Raw genomic sequence first — 13298 nt, 5'->3', positions numbered from 1 at the left:
GTAGACACATTGGCAGGGGTTTTACAGCGGGCACATTGGCAGGATTTTACTGTAGATGCCGTATCAGGGATTTTACTGTAGATATCTTAGAAGGGATTTTTATGTCGACACCTTAGCAACGATTTTACAGTGGACACATTGGTAGGGGTTGTAAACTGGACACATTCAGGGTTTTGACGATGAACTCGTCAGGTTAGTTGTTGTTTAGTAGTTGAATATATAATAATACTAACTATACTACCTGGCGTTGCCCATGTAGTAAAAGGGTCTTCGGGCAGACAATTTATTGATATTTAACATACCGTAAACAACATATACCATTCTAACTTTTAAACTTCATATCATGATAAAATTAGCTTAATAAAAAAATACTTGGAAGAGGTTTTTGTATGCATTTTAGTAAACTTTTAACTAAAAGTCTTATCGTTTATCTATTTGCAAACCGTTGTTACCATAACAGATGACGATGAACTGAGATATAATCGCCAAATTTTAATTCGGGAAAATTGTTGATATCGTTTTGCCGAAAAAAAATCAGCCCTGGTATGGTGAGGACGAAAAAGCATCAGAATTCGAACAGATTTTTGGTGCTCAAATTTGCCGAATCAACCTGGAGAATACCGAATGAGAATGTAATGAATAAAAATAGTCGAGTCAAATGCACTCCTCGGCCCTTCGCAACAATTTGATAAGCTAGTTTGAGTCGATTCGATTCAAACCATGCGCGGAGTAAGACGGAAACTATGCTCGAGTAATTTTGCCAGTTTTTTGCTTTTTTGGGTAACTTTAACCCTAATCCTGGTCTAATGGAAGACAGTGACAATGGGATAAGGTGTTAATATTTTAGTTATTTCTCTTATCGTTAAAAACAGGTTAAAATGTTTCTTATGAAAAAATGGGTTTTGGTTTTCGAACAAACTGGTGGTCGACTGCCAAATCGAAACGAATGATGGTCGAGCTCTGAGGTTACACTGCATTAGTATACTGCCAAATAGAATTATGATAGCTATGTTTGTCACAGTTCTTACTAGCTTGTCTCAGATGGTCACTTTTGTAACCAGGTAATAGCTGTATTATCAGTTTATCTCTGGCCCTGAACAGGTGAAGGTGTCTGACCTGTCGAGGAGCAGCAAGATGTATGAGTCCATCTGTAAACAGTCCTGTCAGCTTGTCCATCTCGGTGCCAAGATCAGATCCATCAGTAAGTAAGTTTCTCTTTTACTTGTGTGACTATTTGAGACAGGTGTTTGTTACTGATACTATATCACTTGATCTTCTATGGCTTTTTGACACCTCATCATTGTTAATTTTTACACTTCTACAGAATGACATGTGACTAAATTCCGACATCGTTGTATGTTGTTGCCCATTAGGCTTTTTGGTTGTTACGCACTGTATCTCATTATATCGGCAATAATCCCACGCTATATTGCTGATCGTCTGTAATATATATGGTTACGGTACCCTGTTTCTATTGGTTACCGTTACCCTGTTTTTACTGGTTACCGTACCCTGTTTCTATTGGTTACCGCACCCTGTTTCTATTAGTTACTGTACCCGTTTCTGTTGGCTACTGTACCTTGGTTTTTATTGGTTACTGTACCTTGTTTCTATTGGTCACTGAGCCTTATTTTTATTGGTCACTGAGCCTTATTTCTATTGGTCACTATGCCTTGTGTCTACTAGTAACTGTACCATGTTTCTATTGGTTGCTGTACCTTGTTTCTATTGGTCACTGAGCCTTATTTTTATTGGTCACTGAGCCTTATTTCTATTGGTCACTATGCCTTGCCTCTACTAGTAACTGTACCATGTTTCTATTGGTTGCTGTACCTTGTTTCTATTGGTTGTTGTACCTTGTTTCTATTGATCACTGAGCCTTATTTCTATTGGTTACTATGCCTTGTATCTACTAGTGACTGTACCCTGTTTATATTGGTTACCGTAGCCTGTGTTTTGCAGATCAATTCGGCAGAATGCGATGGGAAACAAGCGCTGTGAAAGACTGATGGTTCATTACTGTCAGCAGTTCCTAGATAGGGAGTCGTGCCTGCAGAAGGTTATGGCTAACTACGGGATAGACACGGGCCCCTTCCCTTCAATAGATTCATGGCCTGATCTTAACTGTGGAGGCAAAATGGGTTGTCGCTGTTGCTGCTCTGACTCTAACCTTCTCTCCTCACCTTCTAGACCTCCCTCTAGGGGCAACTCATCTCGTCATAATGCTATTCGCTCACGCTCTTCTCTCTCTGGTTCTTCCATGATGAATGACTGTACTTGCTGTTCACCTGAGAACACATGTCACACATTGCCGCTCACTCCTTGTATATTATATCTAGTATCAAACTCTGCGCGAGGACACCCATGTGACTGCAATGTAGTTGGGTCAGTCGTTGACAGCAGTGACAGTTGTCAAAGCAGGTGTCATATGCCGGTTGTATCTGTGAATGTGTTGGAAGGTGGTGAATGCACTGAAGAGTGGAGAGACACCTGCTCTCAACGCTCAAAAACTGTTACAAAGATCGTGTGTGATTGCTAATCCATTGCTTTTCCTGCACTGAAACATATTTAATAATAAATTACAAGACCTTCGCCTGCATAATCTTAGCACTTACAACTCACTTTGATCATCGTTGCCATACATTTTGCAAACTTCTCATGGAAAATATTGAATCACTATTAATTGTATGTTTGTTAGTAGTTGATAATATTTTCTGCATGCTTTTATCTGGATAATGTGCTAACTGCGTGTTAGTGCGGTTTACAAAGGTAATTTAATGTTCTACGTTACTGACTGCTATTATGCAGATAACACCTAATTTGCGGTATGCAATATTTGCTAATATTTTCATGAATCTTTCATTATCGAAATAACCTCAAAAGTGGATGCTACTAAACAAAGTTAGTAATTTAGGTTTCCTTTTTGCAACTAAATGCACTATTCTAGCTTAACCTGGCTGAGTGGTATATTTTTTTTATCTTGATAACCTTGTCCTCCTTGACTTACTTTTGATTAGGTTATCCTGATAAATGGTGTCTGCAACCTTTTTTATTCAAAGAGCCATTTGAACCCGTTTTCCGCAGAAAAAAACGCAGTGGGTGCCACAAACCCCATTTGATATTTGAAATTTAAAAAAAATTAGTACATGTAACGTTTTTGCTCTACTTTCAATGCTTTTATACCATGTTTACACCACAGAATGAAAAGGTGTGGCATGTATAATGATTTAACTGCTGGGAAAAGAAAATTACACTTTTGCAAAGAGCAATAAAAAAGCTAATGATAACTTGAACGTACCGTGAAAATATTACGTTGTTTATAAGGTTACTTTAAAGAAAAATTGTAACTTCATGTTTATTTCAGTCCTTTTAATTTAACGCCGAACTTAAATTTTAACTGTAGAAAATGTGCTACCTGAATAATAAAAGACAATTTATTCAAACATTGACAAAATATGAATATATGCAAAATAGCCAATTAAAATATTAAGCTATTATACTTAGTTAATGTGATTTCTGCTTCTGGACCACATCGCACAGCGTCTGTACATCAGGGCTGTATGACTTCACCTTTACACAGGATTCCAAGGATTCCAAGGTGTTTGTTTTTAATAAAGCTCACGTTAGAGAAGACTTGCTGACACCCATATGTTACACACACACACATACAGTTTGCCTACCTGGCAAACTGTTTTGCCTACTTGGGGTAAAAAAATCGACAAATCTCGTGCCGGTTGGTGTAATTTTGGCGGTTTTATTTGCGTGTAAATAATGACGCATAACAAGCGACAATGTTTGATTTATCACCATAATTACAAATTTTTACATTATATTACAAAATCTACTGATAAAACTCCTATATTTTTGTGAATTACTTGGCATGATAAAAGAAAGAGGAAAAAATCAATAGTCAATAATCATTTATCAGTATAACCTAATCCAGAGGTCAGCAACCGGCGGCTCCGAAGCCGCAGCGAGAGGATGAAAGAGCCGCATGCGGCTCCGGAGCCACGGGTTGCTGACCTCTGGATTAGATTATACTGATAAATGATTATTTGAACTACAAATCTCAGAATTTTTATACTTGCATAATTTTGGTGCTGCATTACTTCATATTGCATTGATACCATAAGAATCGTATAGTGTAAGGTTGCTTGTGTAACAGTGTATCCGCATGATGGTAACACTGTCATTTAAAAACGCTTAAATTTGAATAAAATTTAAAATCATTTTAAATACTTGGGAAATATTAAACCATAACTGTCACGTACAACTTTTATTGTTATTACTAGGTAAATCAGACATGCCGATTCTGATTTTGTACTCAAAATAAAAATTGTCTACTAACTTTCAGAGTATTGAAGGCTTATTTACAGCGATTTAATATCGGTCTCAAAAACAACACGATTGGCACAACAAGCTCCGCCCATAAATACGTGACGTAACCTAGCTTTTTAGGAACGGAATTTAGGGATGTTTAGACCGATCTAAAATAATAGAGATGGGTGTTTTAAAATCCATTATTATCTAAATTCAATCTTAAAATAATCTGTCTTTTTTTAAAGGTAAATAAGCTATTTAACATTGCATATTTAAAAATGAGCTCAAAAAATCGCGATAACAACGCTAGCTTGGGATAAACTCGCGCCTTTTTGAGCTCATTTTTCTTGGCGTTCAGCCCATTTAAACATGTAACAAGCTACGAGCAATTTTAAATAGTTTATACACCTTTCATAAAAGACAGATTATTTTACAGGTTGGATTAAGTTAATAATGGGTTTTAAGACACCCATCTCTATTATTCTAAATCGGATTAAACATCCCTAACTTCCGTTTCTGAAAAAGCTAGGTTTCATCACATATTTATGGGCGGAGCTTGTTATGCCGATTGTGTTGTTTTCGAGACCGATATTAAAACGCTGTAAAAAAGCCTTCACTACTCTGAAAGTTAGTGGATCAATCTTTATTTTGAGTACAAAATCGAAATCAGCGTGTCTGATTTACTTTGAAAATACGATAAAAGTTGTATGTGACAGTTATGGTTTAAGCTTTACATATGTACCATGACAAATGCTTGTGATGGTTGAAGCTGCTCAGCAGTTTGGACTATTATAAAAGAGAAATAGATAATTGCAAATACTTTGTCTAGTCATTTAATGAAAATTAGCAATTAAGACGTTCATTTTTAATGCTCGTTCTCTTATACAGCCAAACTTCCACTTATGATCATGTCAGTTTAGGAATTTTTAAATATGGCAGGAAATTTGAGCAACATATTCAGTAATATCCAAAATCTTTGAAAAATTACAATTTTGTAAGTTAAAGTAAATTGCTGCTAGTAGAAATTAAAAATAAACTTTACAAGTAATATGAAATATTATTTTGAATAATATGAAGTATTATTTTAAATAATATGCAATATTGTTTTTAGATAATATAAAGTATTATTTTATATAATATGAAATATTATTTTATATAATATGAAGTATTATTTTGAATAATATGAAGTATTATTTTAAATAATATGCAATATTGTTTTTAAATAATATGAAGTATTATTTTATATAATATGAAATATTATTTTAAATAATATGAGGTATTTGATATGATATGAACAATTATGTTACGTAATATGAAGTATTATTTTATATAATATGAGATATTATTTTAAATAATATGAAGTATTATTTTAAATATTATGAAGTATTGTTTCATATAATACATAAAACAATATATATATATAATTTTATATAATATGATATATTATTTTATATAATATGAAGTATTATTTTATATAATATGAAGTATTATTTTATATAATATGAAGTGTTATTTCATATAATATGAAGTGTTATTTTATATAGTATGAATCAAAGTAATTTAATCTATATCTAGTATGAGTTAACGTTACTCCACATATTCCTATCGTTTATGCTACCATACTATCGTTTATGCTACCATCGAACCACTGGAATATTTTGTTAGCCGACTAACGGAGATAGAGAAATTACTTGCTGAGGCTGAAGACAAGCAGCGTCAAATAACGGACCAATCAAATTCGGAGAATCACATTAAAACTCAGCAAATTCACCAGCTGAAGTCAGAATTGGAAAGAACAAAGGTTGGTTTACTCACGTCCACGCTCTTTGATACCTTCACAGAGCTTAATTGAAGTTTAATACAATTAATAATCGTAAGCTTAATTGAATAATTTAATACATTTTAAACGGATTAATTTTTGTATTTGGAGGAAGTTGTTTCTAAAGTGGTATTTATTTTCGTTAGTTTCAAAACCTAACAAGAATGTATTTATCATTTCTGTGTATCTATTTCTGTAAAGTTTGTTTCATCATTTTTGGAATTGTCTTCCTTTTATAAATATGCATTGTCAATCTTTCAATGGGTTTTTTCTTAGCAAACGCTTACCACATTCAAACTAATTTACAAGGTTGCAGGAAAATGATGATCTTACTATAACACGCATCATACAGCAGTGTGTTAAATAAACTAGACCCCCATTTATTCATTGAGCAAATTATTTAAACCTATTTATAATTTGTTGTTCCCGTCATTTTTACTATTGAACAAATTATAGGCGCTAAATTCAAAATCTTGCCAAGATTCAGAATATCCCATCAAATGTGTAGGATGCACCCAAATTGGATTAGAAGTAGTTTCTCGTACCGATGTAATAAAAAGGATTTGATTTCATGTCACCAAGTTTCATGGGATGATTTCTTGTTTTAGATCATCGACAACAACATTATATTTTGAACAAAGAATTTATACAAATAAATTCTTCATTTCCAGAGTATAGTCTTGTAGGCTTTTGTGAATAAGCAGATAAAACTGCCTGTAGTATGATCATATCTGTTCAGATCGTTGTCTTTAACCTTTAAAACTTGAAAAATGTTCAGAATTTAGCCTACATAATCATTCAAAAACATTATTTTACAGCTGTTTCGTTTAAATATTTGAAATCAGGGCAAAATGAGGACTAATTTAGTATATAATTTAATTGATGTTTAACTGCGTACAGACGCAGATGCTGACCACAGAGGGAAAGACCGCAAGCTTGGAGGCAGAATGTCAGGCTCTCGAGTCAGACAAGCGCGAGATGGAGAAGGCTATAAGAGAGTACAGAGCTAGATCAGAGAGGTGAGAGTGAACAACTTCAATCGGAGTTGAACGCGGAGTGCATTCGCTTGACAAAGAAATAGGCTACACAGGGCAGTGTTTCAATGTGATAAGATTCTGCCCCAGTGGCTACACCAAAGTCAAAGATCGTACTTTTCGACTATTAACCGCACCCTTATGTAAGCCGCCACTGCTTTATTCTCAAAACAACGATAATAAACAATACATAGGCCGCACCTTTGTATAGGCCACAGAACTCAGGACGGTGATTTTTAACACAGCAGCAACTTTGCTAGTTAAAACAGAACAGTGCCTGGCGGCACTAACTGCATTAACTGACTCTTTTAACCCAATGCCTAACGGAACAGTACCGTTAGGCATTGTTTCATTTTTTTCACCGCTAGAGGTGCACTAGTTAATGCGCCCTAGCAGTGAAAGAAAAAAAACACAGAATAGCCGCATCTTTATATAAGCCACATGGCTCGAATCATCGGAAAAAAGTAGCGGCTAATAGTCCGAAAAGTACAGTATACATGTTGCATGCTTGCCATCTAGCAATAGCTCATGAGCAAGTTGTGCATTTGTCTATGGACTACCTGAAATACTCATGTATAAGCATGTATAACCTGTGAACCTAAAATTTTGTTTAAAAGTTTGGGGTGCGGCTAATACACGCAATCTAAAACTCATATATGTAAACTTCTCCCTACATTCAAGGTCAAAGTACTGTCACCTGAGAAACTTAACGTTAAATATATTAAGATATAACTATATAAAAGAGCTATATGAAATATTAATAAATTTAAATAAGATTTTTTATAATAATAATAATTATGAATACAATTTGTATTAACTGTGAAAATGCACAAATTCTACAAGAAGGTAGTATGCTAGGAAATACCCAGTACTTGCACTCATGTAATGAGGTCATTAGTCAGGGTCACTGTCATATCTTTGGCTGCTCATCACCCATGCAAAAACTGTGGCAGCATGTCGGCAGGTAGTTTCCAAAGCTACATTCACAACTTTATATTTAAACACAACGACATATTTTGCCCTTCTCGATGACATGTTACAAAATAAGTTTCTAATCATTTCAGATGGCTGATATGTTTGTAAAAATAGATGAAGCTACACGAGGACTTGACACCTGTTAGCAGGTTGCCATGTGTCAGTGATCAGTCTTGGTGGTTGTTTTTAGGGGTGAACAAGAGGCCGATGTTCTGACTAGGCGCTTAACTGAAACATCTACTGCTCTTGATCGAGCTAAGATGGAGAACTCTATGGAAATTGAAAGAGTAAGTCTAAAATCAGCACAAAAGACTTTTAGAATAGATATTTTCAAAAGATTAATTAGTTTGAAGATTTTTATCTAAGAGGAAAAAAGATTTCAAATTAAAGTGTTATCCAAGTCTTCATTAAGTCAAATAGAGATGCCTAGCCTAAGATCTAGCAGTCCATCATGTTGCATGACTCTCCCTCTGTGTTGTTGCCTCACAGCTTGACAGATTCAGTTTAACTATTTTACAGTAGACGCTCCTATAGCATAAATCTACTTTTACATAAATTCCATTTTTCTTAAAGAGTTTATGTAAAGTTTTTTTTATTACGTGAGAAATTCTAATCAACTTACATAAATTATATATAACGTCAAATCGGGGCAATTTCTCAAATCTGATTTAGGTAATGAGAGTCTTATAGTTAGCCATAAAAATATTATTTTTAAGGCACTTTTTTTTCTCTTGCCATACTTTGGGAGAAAGCCGCACTTTGATGAGAAAATCATGTATAAGGATGTTTATTATATTTTTTTCACTTTATTTTATACATACACAAATTTTTTTCTTTGTAGCTTTCTGTGAAAAAAGGAAAAAATTGATTTAAAATGACATTGGATGTGTGCGCCCCCATAAATTGTAAAATTATCATAATCATGTGCCCTAAACCAAGTGAAAATGATAAGAAAAAGGAGAACAGTTGTTGATGCAAACCAATAATATCGTAGTTACTATACAGTCATTAGATTAGGAAGGTAAATTTAGTCTTTTCCTTTTTTTGCTAAAGGGGCGATTTTGGAAATATCTTAGAATGGATTATGCGATTTAAATGTATCTCACTGTTTGTATAATGCAAAACTCTAACATAAACAGTCTCTAAACGAATTAGTTACGTCGTAGAAGTGTTTACTGTATTCTTTCATCAAATCATTTCACTTTTCCATTTCGGTGGCATTTTATTCAAAATATGAATGGAATTTGTTACTTTGGCAGTAAAAAGATCTGCTTTCCCTCTATGAACATTTTAAAACTATTAGCTGTCTTTTTATGATTCACATACATATTTTGCTTGATCTTCAACCTGTCAGCCATGTTACTTATTTGAGTCAAACTGAACGGTAGACACTGTTTCATGTGTTCAGGAGTGTGAGAAGGAAGGAGAGTGCTTATGAGTCACTCAAGGGGACTAATTGATGTTTGTCGTCATTTCTGTCATTCGAGTTATTCTCAGTGTTTAATCTTACAACCGTAAATAGAAGATCGCATGGCATGCTTGCACTCTATCACTTCTCCCATTATTGTTATTATTTTGTATTTAATTATTGTTTCTTTCATGCTTGATGGTGTAAGTTTTTTTCCTATATATTCCACAGTCATCTCCACTGGTAATTTCAGTTACTGGACCTGTTTCGTGGTTTCCCTAATCTTTAATCTGTTAGAGGTCAGCGGTTCAACTTGTCAGTATATTTGCAAGTATTTTTTTAACGTTGTGTTCGAATCTTAGACTGACTTCCATTATTGGTCATTCTAGTTGGTGCTTCAAGCTAAAAGAAATTTTTACAAATATAAACGAATGGTTAGCAATTGAGAAGTTTCTACAGTCTTCAAATCTCAGAAATAACATTTGCTGCTTCTTGAAAATATAGTTTCTCAAAGATCTGTTGGAGTTGTCTGTCATGCAAATAAATATCTTGATAAAAGGTTGTGCAATTTTTCTCAAATATCTTTGAAGCTGTAGTCTAGCCCAATCACATTTGTGAAGGATATTCAAACTCCCGATACGGATTTGTCTTCTCTTTTAATTTTGACTAAATACCAACCTTTGTTAAAAAAAATTTTGCCGTTTATTCTTTCACATTCTCAGCTTTCCAAGACTGCGCACTCAGATGACATACCATTTTTCAAAAAGCTTTAAGTTGAAGTTGTCTGTCCATGCAAATAAATAATCTTAAAAGGTTAACTTGCAACAAAATTCACATAAGCTATTTGGTTATCCGACACACGACCGATATCCGGTGCTGACACGTTAACTGTTTATCTCTTTTGCTGTGAGCTAGAGTGTTGTCTGCTTGTAGTTTTCAGCTCTCACCGTGTTGTGTGTCTCTTACCTTAGGTTAGACAGAGGCTAGAGGATAGGTTGAGTGAGCTAGAGCCCCTCCCAGAGTTGCTAAAGTCTACAGAGCTGAGGCTTCACGAAGCTAATGAACGTTTGATTGCTGCCAGTAAAAATAGTGAGGAGAGGGCAGACCAGCTTGCCGAATACACGGCTAAGGTATAGAGAAATAGCCTCCGGTCTAGTTGATATGTAAACATAGCTCAGGCACTCTGGTTATAGGTAATACAATACGCTCACCCTATCCCCTGCCCGTTCTAGCTTTACAAAGTTAACATTGTCTGGGTGGTTTGTTTGCTGTTCCGAACTTTATTTTTCTATTTTCAAGAATTACTAACTTATAATCCCTGCACATTTGTAACTCGTCAAGGAATCAATTTGTCTGATTTGTTCTTGTATTGCTCCAATCAGATATATTGATGCTTGTATTGCTCCAATCAAATTAATTCATGTTTTTATTGCTCCAATCACATTAAATCATGCTTGTATATCTTCAATCATATTAATTAATGTTTGCATTTCTCCAATCAAATTCATTTGTACTTACATTGCACCAATCAAATTTATTTATGTTTGCATTGCACCAATTAAATCCGTTTGTGCTTGTATTGCACAACTAAACATAATAAAATTTTCTATGGATTGTTTTGTAAGAACTATTTTGAATTTCTATTGTTTTCACAGAGGTTTTAGCGTGGTTAAATCACTTTTTTAGTTGCTAAAATGAGTAAATCTCTTCTTCACTGTTTCGCAGAAGGTGACAAAGCTGAAAACAGCATCGATAATATTTTATGATTGGCTGAAAAAGATGTTTCCCCAGAGAACATGAGATCACAACTCCATTAGTAGTATTTGATATCCGCAGGTAGAAAGGCATTCTATTGAGTGTGATCTATGGAAGGAGAAGTACAAGACGTTGGAGACCTCCATACATGCCAAGGTTGAGGCTCTAGAAAGGTATATCTATTTATTCATCATTTCTGTCCGTCTTCTCACCACTATGTAAATTTGTAGCACTTTAATGCTATAAGGTGGCTGCATTTCACTAGCTTAATATAGATTCATCCTAACTTTGGTTTATCTTAAAGGTGTGTTTAGATCTCCTACATTTAGGGGATACTCACATGACGGTCCGCTTCCAGTCATGTATATAGAAGCATGACTAGAAGAATTTGTGGTATTGCTGAAGTTACCCTATGGTATACAAGTATTCAGTCTTAGAGGTCACGTATCTAATTGCTATGCATGTGCCTCTGAAACACATGGAACTCTATGGAAATTGAAAGAGTAAGTCTAAAATCAGCACAAAAGACTTTTAGAATAGATATTTTCAAAAGATTAATTAGTTTGAAGATTTTTATCTAAGAGGAAAAAATATTTCAAATTAAAGTGTTATCCAAGTCTTCATTAAGTCAAATAGAGATGCCTAGCCTAAGATCTAGCAGTCCATCATGTTGCATGACTCTCCCTCTGTGTTGTTGCCTCACAGCTTGACAGATTCAGTTTAACTATTTTACAGTAGACGCTCCTATAGCATAAATCTACTTTTACATAAATTCCATTTTTCTTAAAGAGTTTATGTAAAGTTTTTTTTATTACGTGAGAAATTCTAATCAACTTACATAAATTATATATAACGTCAAATCGGGGCAATTTCTCAAATCTGATTTAGGTAATGAGAGTCTTATAGTTAGCCATAAAAATATTATTTTTAAGGCACTTTTTTTTCTCTTGCCATACTTTGGGAGAAAGCCGCACTTTGATGAGAAAATCATGTATAAGGATGTTTATTATATTTTTTTCACTTTATTTTATACATACACAAATTTTTTTCTTTGTAGCTTTCTGTGAAAAAAGGAAAAAATTGATTTAAAATGACATTGGATGTGTGCGCCCCCATAAATTGTAAAATTATCATAATCATGTGCCCTAAACCAAGTGAAAATGATAAGAAAAAGGAGAACAGTTGTTGATGCAAACCAATAATATCGTAGTTACTATACAGTCATTAGATTAGGAAGGTAAATTTAGTCTTTTCCTTTTTTTGCTAAAGGGGCGATTTTGGAAATATCTTAGAATGGATTATGCGATTTAAATGTATCTCACTGTTTGTATAATGCAAAACTCTAACATAAACAGTCTCTAAACGAATTAGTTACGTCGTAGAAGTGTTTACTGTATTCTTTCATCAAATCATTTCACTTTTCCATTTCGGTGGCATTTTATTCAAAATATGAATGGAATTTGTTACTTTGGCAGTAAAAAGATCTGCTTTCCCTCTATGAACATTTTAAAACTATTAGCTGTCTTTTTATGATTCACATACATAAGTAGTATAAAGTAATTATATCGAACGTATATTGTTATTAGTGCAGTTGCCTACCCAATGAAGTGATTATATCGAGCGCGTGTTGTTATTACTGTAGTTGTTTTCTCAATGGAGTAATTATGTTGATCGTTTATATTTGGAAGACATCTCTCCACCAAAGAATTAGTTTGTGCTTGTAGTTGATCATAACTGCACCTCAACTATTCTATGCTGTCGTGAAGCCATCTAGGTAGAATCTTAGTTCTCTCTGCAAAGCTTTTGAAATCAACTGACTTTTCTGTGTTACTCATGTTATTACAGTGCCGCACTACTAACACTTCTTAGGCATGTTGTTATAGCGCCACTTCAGATTTAGGTGACTCCATCTTTTCTACTTCACTTGGACAGTAAGTCAATCTATGCCTGCGCTGTGCTACACCCTGGGCTGCTGGTTCAATGCTAA

At 34.3% G+C, this 13298-nt stretch overlaps 1 protein-coding gene across 1 annotated transcript in view; it reads left to right on the top strand.

The window, feature by feature from the left end:
* The window catches only part of LOC137398960 (outer dense fiber protein 2-like), a 57313-nt gene that overhangs the window by 37603 nt on the left and 6412 nt on the right, over window positions 1–13298 (top strand). Inside the window, exons 12-17 of the mRNA XM_068085124.1 lie at window positions 5986–6121; window positions 7040–7158; window positions 8339–8435; window positions 10528–10686; window positions 11393–11484; window positions 13195–13242. Of these exons, the coding sequence (XP_067941225.1) occupies window positions 5986–6121; window positions 7040–7158; window positions 8339–8435; window positions 10528–10686; window positions 11393–11484; window positions 13195–13242 (651 nt within the window). The remainder of the gene's footprint in view (window positions 1–5985; window positions 6122–7039; window positions 7159–8338; window positions 8436–10527; window positions 10687–11392; window positions 11485–13194; window positions 13243–13298) is intronic.

The sequence above is a fragment of the Watersipora subatra genome, chromosome 6 (genome assembly GCF_963576615.1).
Source record: "Watersipora subatra chromosome 6, tzWatSuba1.1, whole genome shotgun sequence".
NCBI lineage: Eukaryota > Metazoa > Bryozoa > Gymnolaemata > Cheilostomatida > Watersiporidae > Watersipora > Watersipora subatra.
This window is presented reverse-complemented; position numbering and strand designations above follow the sequence as displayed.